The 25,515-nt window shown below is 38.0% G+C and overlaps 1 protein-coding gene across 1 annotated transcript in view; it reads left to right on the forward strand.

The window, feature by feature from the left end:
- Positions 1-25,515, forward strand: part of SMYD3 (SET and MYND domain containing 3) — a 434,008-nt gene that overhangs the window by 36,620 nt on the left and 371,873 nt on the right. The window contains exon 2 of the mRNA XM_086460934.1: positions 19,899-19,962. Within this exon, the coding sequence (XP_086317060.1) occupies positions 19,899-19,962 (64 nt within the window). The remainder of the gene's footprint in view (positions 1-19,898; positions 19,963-25,515) is intronic.

The following is a 25,515-nucleotide window of genomic DNA, read 5'->3' on the forward strand; positions in this document are numbered from 1 at the left end:
AGAATTGACACCAATGCTACAGTACTTGAAAATTTTCAAGAATTCATGCCACCGATCCAATAACTATTCCAGGTTTGTGGAAAATAACCAGCTGCACAGAACTCAAAACAATGAAGTGAGTGAAATTAATTTATACATTTTTGTTTGGAGGTTCATTTGCTCAATGCATGGAAACCCTGACCTCTAAAAGAATCAAACTTGCAAGTGCTTGACTGCAGGGGAGAAAAATAAAGAATCCTCCCAAGTGAAGGAGGATGATGATTTGGGCAGAAAACTCTCTTGCGTAATTGCAAATATTGGGAAATATAACTTTTAATGTAAGAATGTAGGTTTTGAGGTTGCATCTTGTATCTGAGCACTGTAGTTAAGGATATGCTTTCCCTCTGCTTGTTACTGTAAACAGCTACTGTCTTAGTGTTATGCATTGTAGTGAGAATTTGTATAATTATAATTTGTCTTCATAGTTTTATATCATGAACATGAACATTAATCCAAACTTTCCAACAGCTCAGTGACCTTTGGAAGATACTGTGTGTGTAGTGAAACACAGAAGTCAATCATGGATGTTCTTTGTCTATTAACTTGTATAATCTTTCCTTTCCTTTTGGTATGATGAATGGGGGAATCACTGCCATGAGCTCATAAGGCAGTTATATATGATGTTCCATCCTCTTTCAGATGCATTTGCTAAATTGTTTCAGCTGATGACGTACTTCATTTTTAACAGTATTTGTGTAGTTATTGAATGCGAGATAATGAATCCATTGTTAATATTTTGTTAAGTTTTGTACCCAGTGGGTTATTGCAAGCATTTTGGGTTTATGTTGTACATGTAGTAAGCTTCCTGGCTGTGTAATAAAAAATTATGTAATCTCTGCTATATATAGATACCACATTATTTTTTGAGTAAATGTCTTTATTGATTTTTTTTTTTTATGATGAGGGCCATATGTGCTGTTAGCTGCCCCTTTTTCCTACCTGTTCCTCCCCAGCAATACAATTCTTGAATATGTAGATCTAGAGAGCTGCTTTTTCTTCTGCTGCTTTTTTTTTTGTTTTGTTTTAAGCAAAAGATTTCTTTCTTTTGTTGTATGGAAAGAGACTGTGAAAATGTATGGTGTATACTTGATAGAGTGTTCCTTTGAGTCTTTGGACAGTTTGAAAGAACTGGATTTTCAGGTGATGAATATGACCTATGCTTATTGGTGCTAAATAATGACCTCCTCGAGTAGCTCTCACAAGTGTGATCTGCTTTGTTCCTCCATACTCTCCCTTGATTCTCTATACTTGCTGCTCCCAGTGATGGCAATTTGAGTGTCAGTGGCTTCTGGATGTCACCAAAAGGAATCCGTGACCCAACTCGTGTTGGTAGCTGCTCACCAGTACAAATAAATGGTTTGGATATATAGATGTATAGCAAGACCAGCGGAGTTGATGATTGTGGGATTTTCAGTGATGCCTACATTTAAGCAGAACATCTGATTGTATTAGCGCCTGATCAGCCTCAGAATTCAGCCCTACTTTGGGCAGGAGGTGGGACAAAGGTGACTTCCAGAGGTTTTGTGCAACCTAACAGGTTTTATGGTTCTGGGATCTCTTACGCTGAGTTGTGGTGTAAGCATCTTCCCACAGCTGCACACTACTTCCTCCTTGCAGTTATGAGCAGTCCTGAGAATGGTCCCCATGAAACTCGTCTGTTAATTTGAATTGAAAATCTTCAGGAAGCTACTCTTCTTAGGCTGGTCGAATCTATACCTGCTTTTTCCCTTTTTCTTTGTTTTCCCAGTCCCTGAATCAAAGACAGTTTAGTAGTTATTGAAGAACATGTTGATGAGTCTTAAATTTGAGGATGGACTACTTCCTGGCTGTCATTATGTAGATGGCTTGTTTATGAATAGCAGTCACTAAAACAGCTTTCCGTTACTGCTGAAGTTTTTGTAGAAGATTCCTCCCCCCCCCCCCCCCCCCCCAAAAAAAAAAAAAAATTAAGGTTTTGGGTTGTTTTTGTTACAAAATGTAGATCTGAATGTGTGTCTGTGCTGCAGAATGACTGACTGGATAGTACAACAGCTGAAGCAGACTTGCTGGGTTTACTGCTGGTTTCAGGTCATACCACAAGGGGGTGCCCCCTGTTTGCCCGAACTAATCTCACCAGACTGTTTTTTGCAGTGCGTTAGTGCACAGTTGATATACCCTGGGCTGATCTGAAACCTAGAGACGATGATTTGGTGTCAATGCTAGTTTATTTTTTTCACTGGCCAGTGGGGAGCAATCCTTGCTGGAAGAAACTGACCCAATTGTGTAACTTGTTTTTCTCCTACTGCCTTCATCCTGCACTAGTGTAGTCAGTGAAAACTTTGTTGAAGACATCAGTGGTAACAAGAGGAGTCCGTTGCTGAGCAAGGTGATTGCATTCTTCTAAGTTTTGTCTTCTAGACTCAGAATTCAGCACTGGAGAAAACACCAGTTCTTGTTCCCACAAATCTGTGGTTTTTCTCCTTTCATTTACGTAGTTGCCTTTATCCAGTATTTTTACCTGCAGCTGTCCACTCATCCAGCAAACATGTCTTCCACTAGAAAATGCTAATGTGTAAATGTTTTTGGTGTATACATCCTAAGTATGCTTTCATAAACAGAATTTTTGTCATCTTAGAAAATGTGCTTGGACAGTTTTAACTCTAAATCAAACAAGTGTTTGGGAAATTAATTGGTTTCTTCAGGTTATAGCTATGAGAGTTGTTGTATTGCTTGGTAATTACGCAGAATGAGGAAACTGTTAAGAGTAGAAGAGATCCAAGAATAAGTAACTCCTTTTTAAAAATACACAAATCCAGTGCAAAGATGGACTTAAGCCACTCTTTGGTTTATGTCTTTGTAAGAGTTCCAGTTAAACATTATAAGTGTTATGGGGTGGTAGGATGCTTTATCCTGCCAATTTGCCTGTTTGCAATTAGTTTAGGGTACACTGAATATGTTATTTTAATACTTCACAAGTTAAACTTAATGATGTACTGCATTTAGGATTTATTTTTCTTGCCAGCATTCTAAAACATTTGCACTTCCTCTTTTTAATTTTTTTTTCCAATCGAATTTTCTTTTCAAAGTCAGTGACTGTGAAAATAAAAGCACCTTCTAAGTCCATGTAAAAGTGTTAATACGTTGGTAATCTGTTATCTGCTTTTATCCTTAGCTAAGGCTTTGATTTTGAGAGTTGTTCCTTCTTAAGTATTTTATGGAGTCCAAGTCTCAGTGATTCTTCCCCCCCCCCCAATGTATTTTTCAATATGTGGTGGCACTATTAAGTATATCATATTTTCACTCTAGAAGAGATTTGTAGCATGTTCTTTTGGTGTCCTAAAACAACTGTGTTGGTACTGCCTTGTTTATGTTAATCTGTTTGGTATTTTCATAGGATATATGCTTTGCTTGGGGGTTATGTGTTTATAGATATTTAATTTTAGCAGATGACTGCATATCTATTTATTTTGGCAGTATCATTAATTGTTCAGAAGACTTTTATCTCCAAATCCCTTAGTTTTTCAGACAGACCCTGGAACATCTGTTTGTAATTCTGTCTTGGACATTGCCAACACAAATTAAGATTGGAAGCTAAGTCTATATTTTAGCTTCAAATGTTCACAGACACTTTCAAGGTTTCTGAGATTTACAAGAATGATACCAAACATGCACTAATCCAGATTTCCACCCAAGGTTTTCGAGGCTTTACAAATACGAACCTTGCAGTTTCCTGGTCAGGTAGGTTAAGGAATTTCTGATATCCCCTATGGGGTGAGACACTGCTGCTGTTCACCTAACCCATAGTTTAGGATGAGGAATGTAGAAAAATAACTTTTAAAGTTTGTGTTTGTGTGGGATTGATCCATCAGTCCTTGGCCTATCATGTTTGGGGATATGTTTTGTTGTGGTTTTTATTTTTGGCCAAAACCACTGAACTTGGGAGTTTTTTGTGTGTGGTGGGTTTTTTTTTTTTTGGCTGTGGTGGTTTTTTTTTCTTTTCTTTTTTTAATGAATGCTGTGCTCAGACCCTTGGTTTTTTTAGTCTCCCACAGAAAGCCTCATCTTTGGCAGTGCAACTACCTGGTATCATGCTGGGAACATCTTATCAAATTGGATGAAAAAGTAATTTTATGTGAAGTGCAAACACATGGTCCTGAATCAGCAAATTATTCTATGTCAGTGTCTCCTGTATACTCTCCCAATTTAAAGTGGCTTAGTTTGGAAACACCTGACGCATATATATGCACACACACATAAAAATATATGCAAGCTTTTCAGATTTTGGAAAATTTCTCTCTTGTGAAGAATTTCTACAAAATCCGGGGGGTTACTGATGTGAAGTTAACCAAACTTTGATCGATTGTCATGTAACCAGCATGTACTTAGCCTGACTTCAGTAACCCTAGTGCACAGCAGAAGGGATGCTGCTACTCAGCCCCCCAAGTGATGTTGTTTTAGAACTGAATTACCTTTCTTAGAGAAAAAAAACCCAAGAAATTTATTTCTAAGTAAGAATACAGCTTAATTAAAATATGTACGTTTTCTAATTGACAGCCCTGAACAAACATACATTCTTTAAACATAACCTGGTCAGTGTGGAAGCCATCATGCCGGTACAAAATGCACTACATGTAATTTCTGAAATATAGTTTACTTTAAAGTTAAATAAGTAATCACAAACAATATGGATTGTCTAGAGGTTAGATTTTTTTTTTTTAATTTGAAATCTGAGTGGCTCCTTGGCTGGTGGGAATTTTGTTCCATGGTCTGCAGCTGACAGCTGTCAAGAAATCTTATCTCCTCCAAAGTTCAGTTTTACCATGGTAATAGGTAGCTGCATTGTGGTGGGTTAAAGGTACTCTTCACCTTTTTGTCATTATGTTTGGCTTTCCTGTGTTGGAATTTTATCGTTTTTATTTTGTATTAGCAGAGATGATTTCCACAAGCAGTGCTTACAAATGCAAAAGAGTTTGTTTTCTTCAGACAAACATTTTGGTAGTAGAACTAGTTTTTGTAGATGATAAAGCTGTGTTCACTGAGAAGTAGCAGATCTCTTTTTCAGATGATGTATTCAGGTTTTGAAGAGTCCACCAAAAGGAGATGTGGAGTCTTTTCACGTTGAGTTCTTCTTATATTCATCTTAAATTGTACATGTGGTTTGGGTTCTTTTAGCTGTCTTAATGATCTGTGTGAAATTAATCAGAGGCTTCAGTCCACTTACTAGCTGAGAATAATACCAATTTAAGTGAAGAGAGGAGTTGGCCTCTTGATTGAAATAAAACAGAAATCCCTAAACCCAAAACTAAACCTGCATCTCCTACTGTTTATACTGACTATTCAACTCTGCTTTTTCTGTTCAGACCTTAAAAAAACCCAAAACTAAAACCAAAAACCCATAAAACACAAACCAAAAAAAAAAAACCCAAAACACTACCTTCCTTCAGGGAGTGTTTCCTGCACAGCCGGAGCAACCAGAATGACAGAGACCAGGTGCTTGCCTTGTGGTCTGCAAGGTGATTGCTCTCGCAGCTGGCCTGCAGAGGTATGCTTTCTCTGCACCTCTCAACTAACTCATGGTGAAGCTTTCATCAGAAATATTGAAATCAGCTTTAACTTAAGTACCTATTGCAGTCATGTAACAACAATGGGGACTTAACATGAGCTACTTAAAGTTGTTGGCATGCTTTGCCGTTTATAATGGCAAAGTCTTCAATTTCAACACAAAGTTTGAGTGGAAACCAACATTCAAACAGTAAAATAAGCTAAATGTAAGGTTTATGTAGATCATTCTGACACTGTACCAGACGTTCTAATGCGCATGAGCCATTCTTGTGGGCCAGCAGAGCTGTTCGAAGGGGGCAAGTGCACGAGCTGGTGAGGGACCTCTTCTGAGTTTCATTGTTACTGTAGGGGTGGTGGTGGGTATTCAGAAAAAGTGATTAATTGGAGTGTAACATTTTCATGAGACACAGGAGGAAGTAGGAAATAAAAGACGAAAAATTCAGAATAGGAATAAGAAAACCAAAGGAGATTGTATAGATGGGGAAAAATATATGCATACTCTTGAGAAAATATTTTTATTTTGCAATCTTAATGGACGTGAAGTTTTTACAAAGCAGTGTGATTGTGATAGATCATTCCTTCCTACATGCTTTTTCAGTTCATTGATTTGGGGCATGGTTGACTTTAGAAATTACCAGAGGCTTATGTTTTTTGAACATGCTGCTGGAGTTTCTTTTATTCTGCAAAGCAGAGCATTGCTGTTGGTTATTTAACTTTTGATATGTATAAGCCATATCAGCACTGATATACATTAACAAAAACTCTAGCTCTTTCCCAACGTTTGCCCATTACAATAAACCTTCACTTTCTTCCTTTGCAAATAAGGAATAACATATTTCTCATTTTCTTGTACTGTGCTCTGCAAAGTCTCATTCCGTGGTTGTTGAACTGAAACAAATAATCTGATTTTGCTCATGACCCATCGCTGAAGCTACAGTATGATGATTAAAGGCCTTTGTTTCTTGGGCATGGAGAAAATGAGATTTAACTGAAGACTTAGTGATGTAAAAGTAGTATTTTCTGGAACATAAAAAACAATTTTAACTGGGTAATTGGGCAAAATCTACATCCAATCAGTATCAATTTGTGATTCGCCATGTTAATTCAAACCTCCATACAATGTCTATACCTCTTTGAAGCTTCTTCAATACCAGTGGCAATTTTTGAAATGGAAACATTTGCACTTATGCATTGTGATTGGGACAAGTCATCAGGAAGGTAGATGTTGATCTCTCATCTTATTATGGCTTGGCAGCTCCTCCTTCTTTCAACATTTGCTATGGAATGTTGTTGTAAGAAAAATAAATGAGAACCAGTAGTTAAGTGTGAGGAAGCATGTTCTATGTTGAATTTCCCGTGACTTAATTGATTCTATTAATGAAAATAGCTTCAGATTTTTAAAAAGCACTGTGTTATTTCTCATGTTAATACAACATCATTATTATATTGTGTGATAAACTGAGCTAGAAATGGAGAAGGCTTAATTTAAAAATACATGGGATCTTTTACTAAGAATTTGTTTGAACAAAATTAGTTCAAGAGTTATTTGAATTCTGAAAGCTACCCATGTTTTATCTTCAGTTTTACATTTCCAACACAATTTATTAATTTTTTGCAAATGTTGTTTCTTCTCCCTCTCTAAAAAAAGGAGTAGTTTCTGGGAGACACGAAATTATTCAAATGCTTCCGTAGTTGGAATAAGTATCTTTTATGAAGGCATTGACTACAGTTAGAAATGTAGCAGTATTAATAACAGAACTGGTTTATGAGAGGGGGCTGCTATTTGCAGGCATGCCTAAGCATGTGCATATCTTCAAGCGTGTCAGTTAGTGCTACTGAAATTTTCAGGGTTACTCCTGGAGTTAGATGCCTTCCTGGTCAAACTATTAATTCTTCAGCATGAAGAATTCTTCATGCTGTTCTTGTTCTGAGGCTGCTGATGCCATAGGGTTCTCAAATACCCTTCTGAATTGGGCTCATTTCTTTTTAAAGACCTTGCTGTTAGAAATGGACAAATTTGGAAACCATGAAGGGTTGTATAGGTTTTGCTTACTTACTAATTGATATGTAGAATGGATATGTAGAATGAGGCAAATTAACACTAGTGCTCTCAGATGTTAAATTATAATTGTCTTTTTTCAGAAAATGTGTAGGTGTCATGATGGTTATAGAGGTGTTTCTTTTGACTTATTTTGCTTCTCTGCTAAATGGAAAAGGGAAACTTGGATGACTAATCTTTGAAACTGGAGAAACGCCTGTTACACTTCCAGCCATCAGATGTCACCAGAGTACAGAAAGTATTGGGTGATGTAGAACCCATTTATGGCTTTCCGTGGCTGTTTATTTTGGAGTGGGAAGACTCCAGTCCTGCAGAGGCTTTCTCAACTCAGTAGTTGCAGCATCTTGGCCAGCTCCACAATGGCTGTGACTCTCTTAAGAGTATTGAGGAAGAAGCAGGTTCGGGACCTCATGCTTCTATAAGGGCATTGACACCAAATGAAGTGGGGGTGGAAGCAAGCAAAAGGTGAACAGATACCACCACACAATTCAGTGTTGGTATTTCTGTGCTTGTTACAGTAGAATACTTAGCAGAGGCCTTAAAAGCAACTTGTGTCTTCACTACATGTGTAGCTATGGGAGTGCTTATTAGCTTGCATACCCTTGTTTGCTTTCCACAGTTTGAGTGGTGTTCTACTAGCCATGCAGCAGTGTGGACCTCTGCCCTGTTAGATACCTGGATGCTTACTGCTTTTTTCAGCAGCACCGTGCACTGCCTGTGCCTTCCTGTGGGCCCTCTGTCTGCAGTGGTTGAGGCTGAGTGCAGGGACGTCTTGCAAGAGTTTTGGTACAAACAGGTCAACTGAAGCGCAGAGGAACCTTGCGAAGATCTTTGAGAACAAGGTGGAGGCTCCAATGCATTTTTAAGCTCTAGGACTTTGTGGTTTGAGATGTGAAAACTTTAGTGACTACGGTTTTTGTTGGTGGTTTTTTTTTTTAATGGTAAGACTTCTTTCAGTCAATCTGGCATTATAAATGGACTTCAGGGCAGTTTTAAGGTTTAACTTCAACCTTTAGCTATTGCATGCTTAGTCCTGCTTGAAGGTCTTGCTTTCCATTAGTAATGGTGCAAAGCAGCTGTAATGAAAACAACCATTTGGCTTTAAGTGCCTGATAAAGTCAATAGTAAATATTTTAAAAAAATGTAGATGTTCTGCATTTTCTGAATAATTTTGATGTTGCATTGCTGTCTCATTGCTAATATGAAATACCTTCATTCTTATTGGTGAACGTCTCCAAAATTAGGCTTTAGAGTGGGACTCGCAGAATCTACCTTTCAGTGGTGTGTAAAGGAGGGGGGCAGAAGGGAAGGCATCCCTTCTGTATTGACATCCAGAACCTGTTGGAGAGAGAAGTGAGATGTAACCTAACAGATCTTATTTAACCACTTGTTAGAAAGAAACCTTGTAAAATGTTCTCGGATCAAGTTTCTTGAGTGTGATCACCCTGATGTGGAATAAAAATTGCTGTATGGAATGTAAAATGAAAAATCATCATTTAGTAAGGGTATTTGGTACTGTGCTTTAGAAATAAAAGTCCGTTCTTTTTAGGTATTTCCATGCCATGTTATGTTTCATTATTGAACAGAAATTATTGGGAGATAAAAACCTTTAGGGGCTTCTGGGAAACAAAGTGAGATTTCTCCAAGAAAAAAAAGGCCTTTGTAATCTAGAAAAGGGAAGGGAGATTCTCAAACAGGAAAGTTGTTGAAACATGGAGAAAATTAGAGAAAAAAAAACATGAACAGTGGCAAGAAAACCAAAATGCATGAAAAGGTGGAAATAACAAAATGCCAGGAAAAGAACTGATGAAATAGAGATTTGAAGACCAGTGAATGTTTAAAAAAAACTTGAAAGGTGTGTGTTAATGGTCATTTAAAAGACTGTTACATCCAGCTAGGCACAGAGAGAACTGGTTAGGCAGCTATTTGTAAATTTATTACAGGTGTTTGTAGATCTGCTAAAAGTGATCTATTCAGGTTTTTCCAGTGCCTCACAATTGTGTAGAATAGTTCAGGAAAGTAAACAGTGGTAGGGTCAGGAATAGTCTGCATTTCTAAGTGAAGATTTGGCTCTGTGTCAGAAATACTTTTATCTGAGGGAAGCTTACATGCATTTAAAGTGTGTCTCAAGAGGAACAAGTACAGCAGAAAGCCACCCTGCTCTGGAGGGCTGGCTGGAGGTGGGAAGCAGATTTGCTGATGTCAAGAACATTTTCACATTCTTGTAGTGCAAAAGTCTTCAGTGGGATTTTATGAGCATCCAGTTCATGACAAGAACGCTTCGAATATCTTGCAAGACTTCACAATATCAGATTACACCTAGGCAAAGGGGAAACAAGCTGTTTCTCTGGGCTCTGTGACGGTATATTTGTGCATCTCTTTCTCTGTGTCGTCAGCCCTCTCTGCTATCTGATAGAAATAATTTTTTTTTTTCTCCTGTATTTCACTCCTGTTTTCTAGCATTGTAAGTTCTTCAGCTTATAAGCAGAACTGACTATCCTGTTCCAGTCACCTGCATTTGTATCTTAACTTGGGTGTGACCATAAGGGCTAAGCAGGTGAAACTGAGGGGTTAACTTGGTGGACATCCTTACCCAATTCTAAATCTATGAGACAAAACGCACCATTTGTTTTGAGCCTGGCTACATTCCTATGTCTGTCCAAATTTGTTGCCTGAAATGTTTTTTTTTTTTTGCAGTACTTTCCAAATATGTTCTATAGGGGGTCAAAGGACTTTCGGATGTAACTGCTCATATTTGGAAGAAAAGCAAGTAAATAATTGCAGGACCTCTAAAAAAAAAAAAAAAAAAAGGGTATCCTAAAGCTACAAATATGGTCAAGAAGGGAAAGGAGCTAAGAAAGAAAAAAGCTGGTGAGGATATTCTGCTCTGAGAGGGTCAGCGGGGTTTATATTTTACTGAAAGTTGTAAGTCCATATGATCCAGGAGGTAATACTAGCAGGATGTAAATATTTACAGCAGTGTGATATTTTAGAGTAACAACTTTTTTTTTTTTTGTGGAATGTTGACTTAACTGGTCAAAGGAAAAAAATACTTGGACATACAGCAGATTAATGAACAACACATTTATCACTTTTATAGGGAAAAGTGAAAGATGGGATGTTTTGTTATACTTGGCTTCATTGGATTGTAACCACGTGTTCCAGAAATAAATATTTAAAAATATTACATGTAGCTTTTTTTAGATGTTTCTAAGTTATAGATATGACCTTTTCATATTGTGAAATGTAATCTTAGCCTTCCTCAGTATTTGGCTTTCTTTTTTGATTAAAATCCCAAGGTGGAATGAATGTACTGTGTGACTGAAATTAATCTGTTTAAGCCTGAAATTGCTGGAGGCATGTTGGCATGCCCACTGCAGGCAAAAAAGTGATGGCCTTGATTTGAGGGATATTGTGTCAAAGTTGCTTTGCAGAGCAAGTAGGTGTAGGAGACAATTTGTAGTATTTACCTTGTGCTCTGGGAGCCAACTTTTGCTGTGTTTCTGCTTCAGTGTGCTCAGTGGGGGGTTGCTGTGAGTTTCACTGGGAGGATAATTACAGTATTTTCACGCAATTATTGATTTCTGTTGTGATGGCATTTATTAATGTTCACAATTAATAAAACAAAGCGTGTGTATATATATGCTATGTGTGTGAACATGTATACACATATATAAATGTAAAAGGTGTTTTATTCTAAAGCTACTGTGTTTTCTAGAACAAAAAGTTACTATTTTGGGAGATGCCGAGTGCTTCTCCTGAACAACCTTTTCAGTTAAAGGGCCTTTTACTACTGAAATGGCTTCTGAAATCTTTTCTTGTTTTTCAGTAGAGAGATTTTGTTGTATTTCCTTGCATAGGTTAGGATCAGAGATAAACATTGAATGAAGGAGTAGAATTCAAAGGTAAGATTGAATTTCTTGCTTGTTTGAGGGTCATATTTTTAGATATTTCTTTATAAGTTCCTTCACTGCGTCTGAAACTTGTTATCAGTTACCAGTTTAATGGAGAGGTGTATAATTCTGTTCTTGGATGTGTTAGAATAAGTGCTGCCTTCTAGTGGCTCTATCTTCAGAAAATTAATGTGGGTTCTTTTTTTTTCAGTTTAACCAAAGGAGGATCATCTTTGTGGCTTCTAGATAACTTTTCAGTTCCAGTGAAGAATATTGCATGATTTTGTGAGTGGTGGATATTTTTAAAAATCCAGCCTTTTTCAAAATAGTGCAAAGAAGTTTTGAAAAAAAAAAAAAAATTTTCATATCAGAATTTAGCAATGTTGCAGTCACAGCATGAACACAAGGACTAGCTTCTACTTAAGAGTAAATGAAAATTTACCCTTTGGATGTTGTCTTACTGTTTTTCCAGCCTTGATTTTTGTCTCCTGTGACACCCTCCCCTGCCCCGAAGAAAAAGCTAAAAATACAACATAAATTGCCAGAAAAGATGATACTGGAATGAAGAAATGACTGTAGACCATAGCAAGCTTTCATTTAGAAAATATTTTTCACAGTTTCCAGACCAGGTATTGTTCAGAAGAAAAATGAAGATGCAGAAAATAATTTATGGGTCATAACACATAAAACCAAACAAAAAATACCATACAGGAACCTCCTGTCAGCTGAAGTTGTACGACCCAGCATGTTCATTACCTGTTCAGTGTATATTTTAAAATCAAATAAAGATAATGCATATGTTAAAAAACATTAAAAATTGTAACATCTGAGCAGAACTGATGCCCATAGTAAGCAGAAGGATCCTTTCTCTCCCCTCATCTATTTGGATACTATTTTTTCCTTATAGAATGTATCCAGAAATGTTTCGGGGTGTTAGATATATGGCTGGGTATAACTAATTACAGAAAGCGGCAAATGTAGGCATTCAGGGTGGCATGTGAGACTTCAGAAGGCAAGACTTAAGTTATGGGAAGTCATCCTGAATAACATGTATTTTTGTTTGTGTTAGTTGGTGGTGTGCTTAGGAGTGCAAATGCCTTAACTAAACTTTCGTCGCAGACCAGGTGTTTTGGTTATTCATGTGTTCTCTTTTTTTTTTTTAAACCTGGACACTGCAATACCACTTCTGTAGTATGTTCAGGTGTAAAGTAGGTGATCATTGTATTTGGAAATAAAGTAGGTGTGGGTTTTTTTTATATAAAAGGTCTTAGTTCTTACTTGAATAAGTGACTCCGATCATTGATGGTTAGCTATAGTTACTATGTTTTAAGTCTAAATATTTGTCATTCTTGCTACCTCTCAGAAAGCTATTTTACCCTGATGCTGCTGTTAGGTTAAAAAAGATTAATTCGTATACTTAACACAATGAAGTGTGCAAATGGAGAATATGGGATATTTTTGCACGACGCTTAGGGACAGATTTCAAAGGCTTCTTACCTGTTTTACACTTGTTTGCCCAGACCCAATGGGCTACTGTGGGACCCGAGAGCAGTGTAAAGAATAATCTTGGGGCAGAAAAACCTGGCAGCCTTATTTCAGAGGCCGTGGGCCATGAGGCACATGGAGGATGGCTTCTCTTCTGCCAGCTGACCTGCAATTGCAGAATGGGTCCAGGGCCCTGGCAGGGGAGAAGGGGGGGAAGCCCTGAGCCTGCCAAGCTGCCCCAAGTCAGCACCCAGGGCACTGGAGGGGCTGGGAACACCTGCTGGGGGCATGGCTTGCTGGCTGTGGAGAGTTGTTGCTTGCCAAGGGCTGGGACCTCAGATGTTGCAAAGGCATATGCCCTGGGGTTTTTGCTGCTTGTCCCCCAGCACCCTTCGTCCTTGTCCCCAGAGCTGTACTGCAGCTTTTTGGTATGCTGGAGATGCCCCCTACCTGCAGTGCCTGGTGCCCATCTGGGTCAGCAGTGGGGTAACAGCTGCGGACCAACTGTGCCACTACACTGAGTTATCCTGCTGGGAGAGAGGTGAGGAAAGCAAATTGTAGCTGCATTTAACATAATCGCTTTGCTCTCAAATCTACTGATTTTAAAATGGCTGTTTGTTATTCACATTTTTATTATTAGAAGACAGAGGCATATTAGTAAAACGATGAATGACGTGTTTGCCTACTATAGGTACTGATCACTTTCACTCTGTGACAGGTCTGAAATGCACAAACTTGAGAAAATCTGAGTAGACTTTATGCACTTGGCATGTTTGACTGAATCGCAAAGGTCTAAGTTTGTTCAGGAAATTAGTTCAAGATGACATGCGTCCGAAAGAGCTGTTCTTTTGTTACGTGTATTATAGGGCTGGATTATTAACTGAAAAAACAATATCAATAACAAAAATGCAGTAGGGGATTCGTGCGAGATTGCCCTTTTTTTTCCTGTGAACTGTGGCAGAAGCGGAAGTGTGAATAAACTGCATAGAAAGGAGTGTTGAGTGCAGTCTGGTAATCAGATGTTCTGTTATATCTGACACTTATCTTCTGAGTAGGGCTGAAAGTCAAGTGTCTGCAATCAACAGAGAAGTGTAGATGCATTTTCGTTATAAAATAAGTAGTCTAATTGTATTTGGTTGGGGTTTGTTATGTTTTTTAAAATTATATTAGAACCTTTCCTGGAAAACAGAAGTATTTTGTGATGTTTTTGAAAGGGCACGTTTTGTACGTTGTGAGAGTTCAGGTGTGGCTCTGGTAGGACCTGACAGTCCAGACAAACCCTCATCAACCACTTCACTCTGTGATTCAGACTTGGCATGTTCTTCTTGGGATATTAGCCATGCATCTTCAGGGTGTCTCTGTTGCTGCCGCTTATATTTGGGAGCAGCTTCCTATAGACTCAGCTGCCTCACCGCTCGTCATCAACCTCTCATTACAATGCTCTAGTCTTCTCACACCTTTAACAAAAAAGAGGTTTAAAAAAAGTGAAACGAAAAAAAGTTATTTTGCTGAGGAGGATGTGTGCACCTGTCCTGGGTTACAGTGTAAAATTTGCCAAAAGAAAAAAAATATTCTATTACCATCTTCAGGAGCTGTTGAGACCAGGTGGGGCGGTGCTCCCTGCCTCCCCCCTCTGGACTATCTCCTGTTAATGGGCACAACAATGCCTTATCGCCTGACCCATCGATAACTTGCTCCTGGGCTATCTCCTGTTAATGGCCCATCAAGGAACTGCCTCACGACTCCCCATCCCATTGTGAGCTGCTCCGCCCGGGGGGGGGGAAGGAGCCAAGCAGTCCATGCCAAATAAAAACGGAGATTTTGAACACCCTGGCAGCCTTTCTTCCACTGGATTCCCAGAGGAGCTTTTCCCCCCACTGGAGTTCCAGAGGACAAGAGCTACCTACCTACCACTGGACCTTCGGAGGAAGACCAGACTCTTTTACCTGATTGCTGCTTCCACAGAACTACATCCATCGCTTCAGGAGGACTGCAGCCACCATCTTATCGGACAGCTACTGCCACCCTAACGGTGTCAGGTTGTATTCCTGACTCTGTCAGTGTAAACCAGTGGGTTGTTTTTTTTTTTTTTTTTTTTTTCCCCTGCCTTGTGTTATATATATATATATATTAGTAAAGAACTGTTATTCCTGTTCCCCATATCTTTGCCTGAAGGCCCGTTAATTTCAAAATTACAATAATTTGGAGGGAAGGGGGTTGCACTTTCCATTTCAAGGGAGGCTGCTGCCTTCTTCCACAGACACCTGTCTTTCAAACCAAGACAGCACCACTTCCAGTCGAACTGTCTTACTAGTTTTTTCGTAACTCATAGGTTTTCTTTTGTCTCCTGTCCATATTGATCCCTTTGGACTTCCTCCACCTATCTATATATTTGTGTTTACTTCTTTTGCCTTCTTGGTACACATTGGGAGAGCTTATTCTGTGAATGGTTGTAGACAATAGTGATGAAAAGGTTTAGTAATGTGGAAATTCCTCCGGGTATAGATTCTTCACCTGACCATAAGACCGTGCTAGAGGACAACTGACAACCCCTGCTTGCTTTATTCTTGTGGATTTTTTTAGTATAAGCTAAGATCCTCACTTGTGTTTCTCAAGGGTTTGTGCCTGTTTCAAAAATCTTGTGGAAGCTGCATTGGAAAATTAATGACTTATTTTCAATTGCTGCATCTTTCTTTTGTTTTTTATTGCAGCAGAAACTTTTTCAGAGATTAAATTCTGTGCATTTTCTCATCCATGAAATTAGTCACATTAGGTGAGATGCAGTAGCTATCTTGTGAGTAACCTGACAAATGAGAGTATTTGACAGTGACTTTAAAATTGTTTCAATAAAACCTAAACATTAATAAAATATTGAGAAGGACTTGAATAAGCTTGGTGAATTGATTCATTTTTAAAAAAAAATGTTAGAGTACATGAATCCTGTATATATGAATACATGAATCTTATTCTTAAATTCTTTGTATTCAGATTAAGTGTTTTAGATCATGCTGTTTTAATATGTCATGCAGCAAGATTCATAGATGCTATAAATTTAAAGGAATTTTTTTAGTCCAAGAGGGACGAGAGGATTGGAAGAGAAAGCATGGATTTCATCAGTAGCTTTATTACTCAGCTCTGTAACAGGCGTTCGACATCTGCTTGTCATTCAAAGAAACATCAAAAGATGAATGGAGAGTTCATTCATTGCATGGTGCCAACACAGAGTTGTCTTATTCAAATAATCTGACTGGTACTGTCAGTTTGGCAAAAGTCCAAGTTTTGAGTGATGATCCTTAAATTTTTGTGCCTTTGTTACTGCAGCATTGTTAACCCTTAGGCATGAAGGAAATAATCCTGTACATTATTGAAACTTCAATGGGTGCTGGTGGTGACAGATCCACTAATTGTTTTACAAAAGAAAATGAATACACGTTGCTGACTTCACACCAATGATTCCAGTAAATCCTGGCATCTCTTGGAGAGATATCAAGAGGTATACCATGGTAAGGTATGCCTGCAGTATATTAAGGTTGTCAGATCTAGCCTTCTGATGGAAGAATGCGAAATCTGTAGGAGAGACTTCTCTGATAATTATGGGCATTCATTCCTTTAAATTCTTGCTCCAGAAAGTTATAATTACTCAGCTTTGGTAATCTGTATTTTACTTGTTACTGCTGAGACTTTTTGGTGCTTTAATATGTATGGGACTAAAGTCTCAAATGCTCTGTACCAAATTCCTAACTTGTTACCATGTTTTGATGAATGGCATTTAGAACAAAAAAGGTCTGCCTTCAAAATGGTTTTGCTCGGCCTTTCTGCAGTAGGGTGAGCATTTAGTCATTCAGATAATACTGTAGAATGATGAAAAGTTTGCTAGAGGCTGCTAATACCGGGTGTAGAATATTGAATACAAAGGAAGTATTGAGAAACAGAGAGATGAAAGTTCCTTTGTGACATCTCTGATTCTGTACAGCCACATAAAACAAACTTATGAAGAGTAACAGGGACACACTGCAGAGTGACCGTCTCCAGGGCTGTGGCTGTGTATGTGGGGAGCTGAACAGCAAACCAAAGTTCTAGATGCTTGGTCTGCTTTTTTTTGTTCTAGGTCGGTAGGCAGATTTTTAGTGGTAATGTTGCCTGCAATGTTGTGAATGGTTCACAGGGAGACACTAAAGGTAATAAAGCAATAACTGAACAAGTTAAAATGATTGTAGCGTCTTCTTTCAGTAATTTGAAAAGTCTAGCTTCAGAAAAGTTTTAATCTATCCTGTTAATTGTGAAATATCTAGAAAGAAGGTGTGGATTTCTTATACATGATTCTTTATGTCCTTAATACAAGGTGCTGCTTAGTATTAAAAGATGTGTCAAAACTTGTCTCGGTGGGAAAGAATTTGTATGTGTAGTTTATGATCATGTATTTACACGTGGACTGCTTCTGATATCCAAATCAATGAGCAGGTCCAAACAGCACTTCTAGTGGTGGTTTTTTTTGTCTACTATAATTATTCCACTGAAGGGAATTTTTTCCCAAAATTACTCTGATGTGAGCTTCTAGTCTAGAATGAGAAACATGCTCCTCTATCATAGGCTGGTTAAAGTTGTGTCATTGCTTGACTTTGAAAATGAAGCAGCTCTCCCCAGCTGGCAAAACGATTTCACATTTGTTTCTACCTCTGCATTGTCCTCCGACTTCGCACCTTGAAATCAAAAACTGACTGTGCATGTGTAAGATCTTAGATTCTGTTTATAGGAATTCAATAGTTGCCAGTTTTTATCAGTCTCCAGGGCTAGCTTTGCAGGTATGAAGGTAAAGAAGACAATTAGCAAAACGTGTGCTTATATCCGAAATATTTCAAATTTATTTTTCTCCTGTTACTTAGTAGTAATGCCTACAAAATATTGAGCAATAAAATAGTGATTTTATGAAGTAGAGATGAAAAGATTATTACTTGATTGTAATGATCTGTACATAATGCTCCTCTTATCTTTGACCAATGCAGCTATGTAAACTCCTTGAATGCTTACAAGAGTCCAAAGATAGCGCATAAGCTGTTATTTTTAATTATTCTAACATAGCTATACTTTGGTATATCAGCAAAATACCTCTTCTACTTGTGGGACTTGAGGGAAAGGAGGGGTCGGTTTGTGCTAGAGGATGCTCCACAGTATTTCTGGTGTTGTGCCCCTACTGATAGTTTTGGTGTTATGGCTGAAATCAGTGGGCAAAATTAATCATCCGGAAGTTCTAGTTTGAAGTTTGTGGGCGGGCTGGTGCTGTCTTTTTTGAATATGGCATTTGGAGAGCATTCTACCATTTTGAAGTCACCCATAGATATTAAAATTTGGGGACAACTGAGTGGTGTAAGTAAAAGAAGAAAGATCCTGTTATAAAAGCAGTTGAGTTGGGAATCTGAGTATATGACATGCAGTCTCTAGATTACTGATGACAGCAGAGGGTTTTTCTTTTGGTGTCAGCAGAGACAGAGAATTACACCTTGTTTTAGTTGCACCAGTTGGGAGTGTGAGTGAAAAGAGCCCATCTAGTACTGATGTGCAGATGTGGGGAATCTTGTAGAGAAAGGTCCTTCATCTGATCATTTAAACTTGCACTTTCAGTTTGAAATGGGCTGTGTACCCTTAGTTATCTCCCAATTAAATTTGAAATCTGAAATAATCTGTATAATAAGATTAGAGGCAGCTAAATGTAAAGCACTATAGCAATGCAAAGACTGCATTCCTAAAATTGCCTTTTGAGGGGAAAAGTGGCGTGACTGACACATACCTCCTTCCTTGCCTTGCAGAAGGATGGAGAAGCGGATACTGAGTAGCAGCTCATGGTGACAATTTCTTGGGTCTGAGCGAGCTGTGTTTGGCCACATGCAGCTCATGAGATAAGTGGTGTCCAGTGAGCTGCTGTGCTTGGTTAAGGTCAAACAGATGGCCATGAGGAAGTCTGAGGGGAAGTAATAAGGATTATGCTGTCCATACAGTCTAGTTAGTTATTGTGTCTGTATTTGTAACTCTCCTGCCTTCAGTTTTAACAACAGCAAAAAAAACATGTACTGTTTTCCCAGCCTAATGAATGCCTCTATAGCATATAAGTAATTTTGCATGTTAAGAAATCAAAATGAAAACTTCCCTGTGTTACCAGAATAATGTAACATGTTCAGTATTTTCTACAGGAAAGTAAGAAGAGAGGGAAGCTTGAAATCTATGTCTTGTTTCTACTCATTGGAATTAAATGTCTTTACTTCTGTATTTGAGTTGTAAGAACTAAGACAGCATCAGAAAGTGGTACTAGAATCAGGAGATGCTTTGTGATGTCTAACTCTGGCAGTTGTCCTTCGAGTTTTCACTGGATTTTCATCCACCCATCCACCCACAAATGAATTTTTATTTTGATCTCACTGTCCACCAGTCAGAAGTATTTTCTTAGAATGGAAATTTCTGCTGACATGTCAACTTTAGACTCTCTGATGTAGTAACTTCAGGTTCACAGCAGGGTCTTGCTTAAGACAGATAGTGATGCTTGTTTAAGACAAGACTCAAGGTAGATAATAAATAAAATAGCTGTATTGCACAACTCTAATTACGATGTTATCTACAAAATCAAACTCCTCAGGGTTATAGCTATATGGCAAAAAACCCCCCACATTTGGTATCTTTACTGTTGATCCAAAGTAGCCCCAGAGGTGCTGAGTGAATATAGCTTTGAATGTAACCATACACAATTTTTTCTTGTGTAACAGTGCATTTTAGACTACTATTTTTCAGATATTTTTGTTGCCTTGGAATATTTGAAAATTGCTAGTTAACTAAGAAGGATAAACACAAAACTCTATTTGTATTTATAACTGATTTTCTTTTTTTCTAAACAGGAATGAACATCTGCACAGATGCTCTCAGTGCAAGGTTGCTAAATACTGTGGTAAATCTTGTCAGGTAAGATGAAAAATAACAGCTATAAGAGGTTGAAGAAAACAATTTGAATACTTTATTCACAGGATCTTCATGCATTTTTGCACATTGTCATACCTCCACACTGCAATTTATTTGTAGCTAAGGACAGAGTGTGTAAACATGCTGCCTTGTTTTATTTGAGTATTTTTATAGTTACAAATATAAGATTATAATCAGTGCAATAGACAAAACCAAGCTAAAATGTTTGTGTTTGGCTGTGCTTGGTGAGAGGGGGAGACACAATTCTTCAGCTTTGATGGCTGTAGGCTGAAGGCTCTAAGTCAATTTTGCAATAAAAAAATTTGTATTTCAAGAGTAATTTTTATCATGACAAAGTACATGTTGCAGTTTCTTAAGAGGAAATGAAGGTCAAGAATGTGCAGACGTGAGGCAGCCTTGGGCAAAACTGCACCTCTGAGGAGGTTTTCAAGAAGGTGAAGCCAGGCTCTTCACAGTGGTGCATGGCAGGAGGACAAGGGACAATAAGCTTAAGTTGGAGGAAGAGAGATTCACATGGGATATAATGAAAAGCTCTTTCATCCTGAGGACAGCCAAGAGGTCATCTTGGAATCCTTAGCCAGCCGCACCTAGCCTCCCACCTCAGTGAGGAGTGTTAGAAAGCAGGGGGGTTTGGAAGCTCCAAATTTTGTTTAGGGTGGAACAGGCTGGCCCAGGGTGTTTATGTCATCTGCATACTTCGAGGGTTTCAAGACCCTGCTGGATAAAGCTCTAAGCTGGGTCTTACCCCAGAGCTGATCCTACTTTGCCACAAGAGATCTCTAGATCCCTTCCAACCTGAATTATCTAAGAATGCTATCATCTAAAACAGTTCTTAAAGGTGTTCACACCTAAAACTTTAGCTCTTGTATTTGGCTTGTCACTTCAGCATGTGTGGTGAAGTTGGCAGGACTCTGTACTGAGCGGACATGCAAGGGTAAATAAAGGGTAAATGACTGTGTAAAGTCTAACATAGTGGAGAACCAGGCATCTGAGATTTGAACTGTGAGGGTCCCCTTAGAGAAGACTTGAATTTTTAAATGATTCCTCTTAGCTTTGCATTGTGACTTCTGTGGTGTGTTTGTTGTTTGTTTGTGGGTGGTGTGTTGTTTGGGTTTTTTTTTGGTTTTTTTTGTTTTTTTTTTTTTGAGAAAAATGAAGACCAGCTAATCGTCAAAACATACTGGTAGTGATACTCTATTAAATGTTTATGTATTTAACTTTTTAAGTTAAGTCCTTGACGTTCAAATGATCTTTTCACATACTGTGCTTCTATAAACAATTCTGCCTCAGTATAATCTGCAGTGTTCTTCAACATGCCAGAAACCCCTCCTTTTGGGGATTAAAACATATGGAGAGAAAAAGGAGCAAGATATGTCATTTTGATTCATTGTATGGCAAATGTGTGCAACGTACACTAGGTGCTTACTGTAGCATCAATAATAATGTCACAGGTAGACTTATGGGAGATCATAAGGAAAATATGACTGAAGAATGTAAGACCAGAGTATTTGCAAGGTAAGTTTGAAACAAATATCTGCTAGGAGAGTCATTGGTAAAGCTTCTAATGGCAAGTCTCTAATGTGAACAGAGCAATGCAAGGTGTAATGCAACACCCTGTTCCAACTTATGTGTAGTAACAATGAAGGTAGGAAATGGGGCTTTGTCTTTAGAGAAAACAACAATGGGAACATGCTTCAAGGATTCACACTGGATAGCCTGAAGCTGTCTTGGGTATCTTTGCTTTGTGCTTCTAGCTCTAGGGTTTGTGTGCTTGAAGCCATCCACAGTTGTAGGTATTGATTTCAGCAAGACATGCTACTGCTGCTAAAAGTAATCTGCACTTAAAATGCTGTGTATTTACTGTTATGTAGTGTCTTGAACTATTAATATTAATAAAGTAATATTGAATTAGTATTATATAATATCCCATAATATTAGGTAGCAATTGAATAACTGAAAAAAATGTTCTTTTCTAGTCAAAACAGTGAATTTATTGGGATTGATGACTCAGGGCAGGTGATCTAAATAAAACTGAGACCAGCCAGATCTGTTTGCTTTTGAGGACTATCCTCTAATTCATATTTCTTTTGGTAAGCTAGCTAAACTACAGTGCAGTTCTGGTTTTATAGCAGCTGTTAGTGAAGCTGTCCTTGCCAAACCAAAACCTTTGTGCTCTACTTAGCCTCTGTAGCTTTAGTGCAATTTATTAATAGTGCACTTCTAATTGAACTAATTGCTGAGCAAAATAAGCAGGGTACTGAATGAAATTGGAGTTTGCACCTTTAAAAAAGTGAATATTGGCAGGACTATTTCTGTTTTATAATTATGGATAACTTCACAATGCAAATTGTGAAGTTGGATTTAAAATTTACACTTAGTTGTAGAATGATTTGAGTATTTTATGTGTGCTTAATGAATACTACTACTTAAAACACTTAGGCTTAAACAGGCAGTTTTCTGGAGTTTTCTGATGAATACACTAAATGAAATCAGAATGAATGTAAAAAATTGACTTAAAGATTAATCTGAGAAGCTGAACTAGGTTTATGATAAAAGCAGGGATTTCTGTTAGGATGTACTAAAATGAGCCGCACTTTAAAGCTGAAAATATCTTGTAGACTTAACTTGATTTAAAATGTCAGGTGATTAATAAAAACTGTTTTCAGGCTAACCTATAGGAGAAGAAATAGTCTTTTCAAAAATGTTTCGCTTTTTGCAACTTACCATGAGAATTCTTGTCCTTTAAGGGAGATGTGTGGGCAGAGCTAGGAGTCCTGAACAAAACTATATGGGAATTAGAATTTCCAGTTTGTAGAAATCTCCATAATGACAAGGTTGAAAATTTCATGTGAATTGTGCCAAACTTCAAAATTTCTCTCTCTTTTTCTTTTTTTTTTTAATTTGTTTGTTTTGTTTTCCCAAGCCAGTTGAAGCAGTTTGCTTTTACTTTTACCACTTCAATTTACTTCAATAAAAATATTAGAAATGTGGGACTGGAAGTTATCGCAAGAGATCCTTTGGGCTGACCTTTTTCAATGGAATTCTGATTTCAGGATCAAGTATATGTAGACCTTTTGTTTTTAAACTTTTTTTCAGTTGGATGTCACTGAATTTTGCACCTCTTTGACACTTCTCTATTGTAGACCCTTTCCCAGTTGTTGATGCCTAATTTCCTGGAGCTGCCTTCTAGCAGTGTTTTATGTTGGCTGGGTGTCCTTCCAAACATAGAGTTACCACATCTGCTGCTCCTTGTAATCACTGCTGTGATCTCTCCTGGCAATGTTTATTAATTTTGTTCATTCCATAGACTGGGGACCAGTGATATAGATAATAATCTCTGACGAATGGGAGAGTCATTTCAGGCAGAATTCAGAATGTGCCCTTATCAAACATTATTGAAATGGTTTAATTAAAAAGACATTTCTGCAAAAATTTGAACGATCCTTTGGAAATTACAAATTATGTCTTTTTAACAAATCAAAACCTTCCAATGGAAAAATATCTCACTTTGATATTTTTTTTAACAAGTTCTAGTCTGTAACTGCTTTTCATTACCATGTTAATCTGCAGGAAGCATTAATTTTTTTTTTTTTTTTTTTTTTAAATCTGCATAGGAGACAAGGGAAACATTAATTTCATAAACATTGGTTTTAGGTCTTTCATAGGGTAGGGGCCATTGGGAGACAGGGATAACATATGTCTGCGCAAGAATGGATGCGCATTGGCAAACTGACTCAGCTAAAAAGATGCAAGACATTGCAAGCAGGTGTGATGGGTCTCTGCCTGTGCCCTGCACCAGTAGGAGGTGATCCTTGGCCTGGGCTGCCCAGTGATGCATTGGTGTTTGTGTGGTGCTGGTTTGGGGTGGGAGGGGGGAAGACTCTCAATCTGCTACCAGTAAACAACTATATCCTGCACTGTCTCCTAAGCCATGTGCGTGCTGACCCTTTTCACTTGGGTAAAGCCTGAGGAATTGCTCTTGGGATACAGTAAGCTTGATTGAGAGATGATGATTTGGGAGGACATAAAAGGAGGGATAGTCTTCCTGAGTTAGGAAGTGTAGTGAAGCCAGGAGGAGGAGGAGAAGGGCTGGGTACTGCCCTGCACTGTTTGCTTGTCTGTCTTTGCCTCCTTCTGACAGTGTTCATTTCGAACAGGGGAAAAAAAATCTGTTGTTGGAAGACCTTCTCTGGTGGGGAGGGAGAAGAGTTGTACTAGGTGGCTGTACCTGTAGTATCTAGTATCTGCTCTGTAGTATTTATACTCATGCTGTATATGGGTTATAAATACCGTGAAAGACAGGATATGCAGAGCTATGAAAACCTTCCATAAGTATTGTTAGAGACTGACTTTAAAAGTAGGTCTCTCTAGGGTCACAAATCTTTGTGTTTGATATTGTTCTGTAATTTGTATCCCTGTTGTATTGGTAGTGAGAAGAAATATTGTTGAATTTCACTATCCTTAAAGCATTTGGAGCTTTTCCTCCTCTCCCTGGCCAGTTGGGAGGAAGAGAATGGCAGTGCCTGTACTACCTTCTGCAGAGGAGTCGGGCTAATTAATTTTGGCATCAGTTTTGGCCAAAGTGCTGTTTTGCAGAAGGTGTGTGTTTGAACTGTTCTTTTCACATGGGACACATATCAAAGAAACATGGCATATGATGCTATATGGTACTGCATATTTCATCTCATTAGAGCTTTATTGGTTGGGTAAGCTATTAATTATTTTGGTGTCACCTATATCATGTTTAGAATTCTGTGCGACATTTATGTAGGGAAAAAAATTGACAGATAAAGGCTTACTCCAAAGAACAATTTTAAGTGGAATAAAAATGCTGATATAATTATATTACACAGAATGATGTCTGGACATTTACAAGCATGACCTTGTTTCTTCTAGACAAGAATAATTCTATTCAGCACTAGGTACTTAACTTTTATTTTTCAGACAGTATGTGACACCAACTGTATTTGGATTAATGCCTTCTTGGTGTCATTTTTTCACCTTGTAGAGTTATAGGTAAAGGAAATGAAATCACAAATCTCCCATGTATCTGAAAGAAATAAAAAGTCCCATTTATTTATTATGTGTAAGCCAAAGGGGGGGCGGGAAAAAAGCCTGAACGCCTGAATGAAACAGAGTGAATGCTGCTGGTGCTGAAAACTGGTCACCTGAAACAATTTCCCCACTTAAATGCAGCTTAAGAAAAAGTTGTATGATAGCATTTGTAATCTTTATAACTAGCATGTCAGTGTCTACAGGTGTGATGTGCACTTGCACATATCATTGCTATTCCCTTTTTTTATTGCTGAACATGTAATTTCTATTAGACATTTTATCACGTTCTGTGTGGCAGTTACCTAACAGAAGCTGGTTTTCTGAGCTTGTTTTTTTTTTTTTTTTTCCCTCACTGCATATCTGTGAGAAACAGCCACTTTCAGAAGCCCTTGGTTATTTTGAGTTCTTGTCATTGCAGCAATTTTTTTTGTGGTGCCCTGTTTTTTCAATTTTCTTTTTAAAAGTATTTGAAACAGCTGG

Source organism: Leptosomus discolor, chromosome 2 (assembly GCF_034619465.1).
Source record: "Leptosomus discolor isolate bLepDis1 chromosome 2, bLepDis1.hap2, whole genome shotgun sequence".
NCBI lineage: Eukaryota > Metazoa > Chordata > Aves > Leptosomiformes > Leptosomidae > Leptosomus > Leptosomus discolor.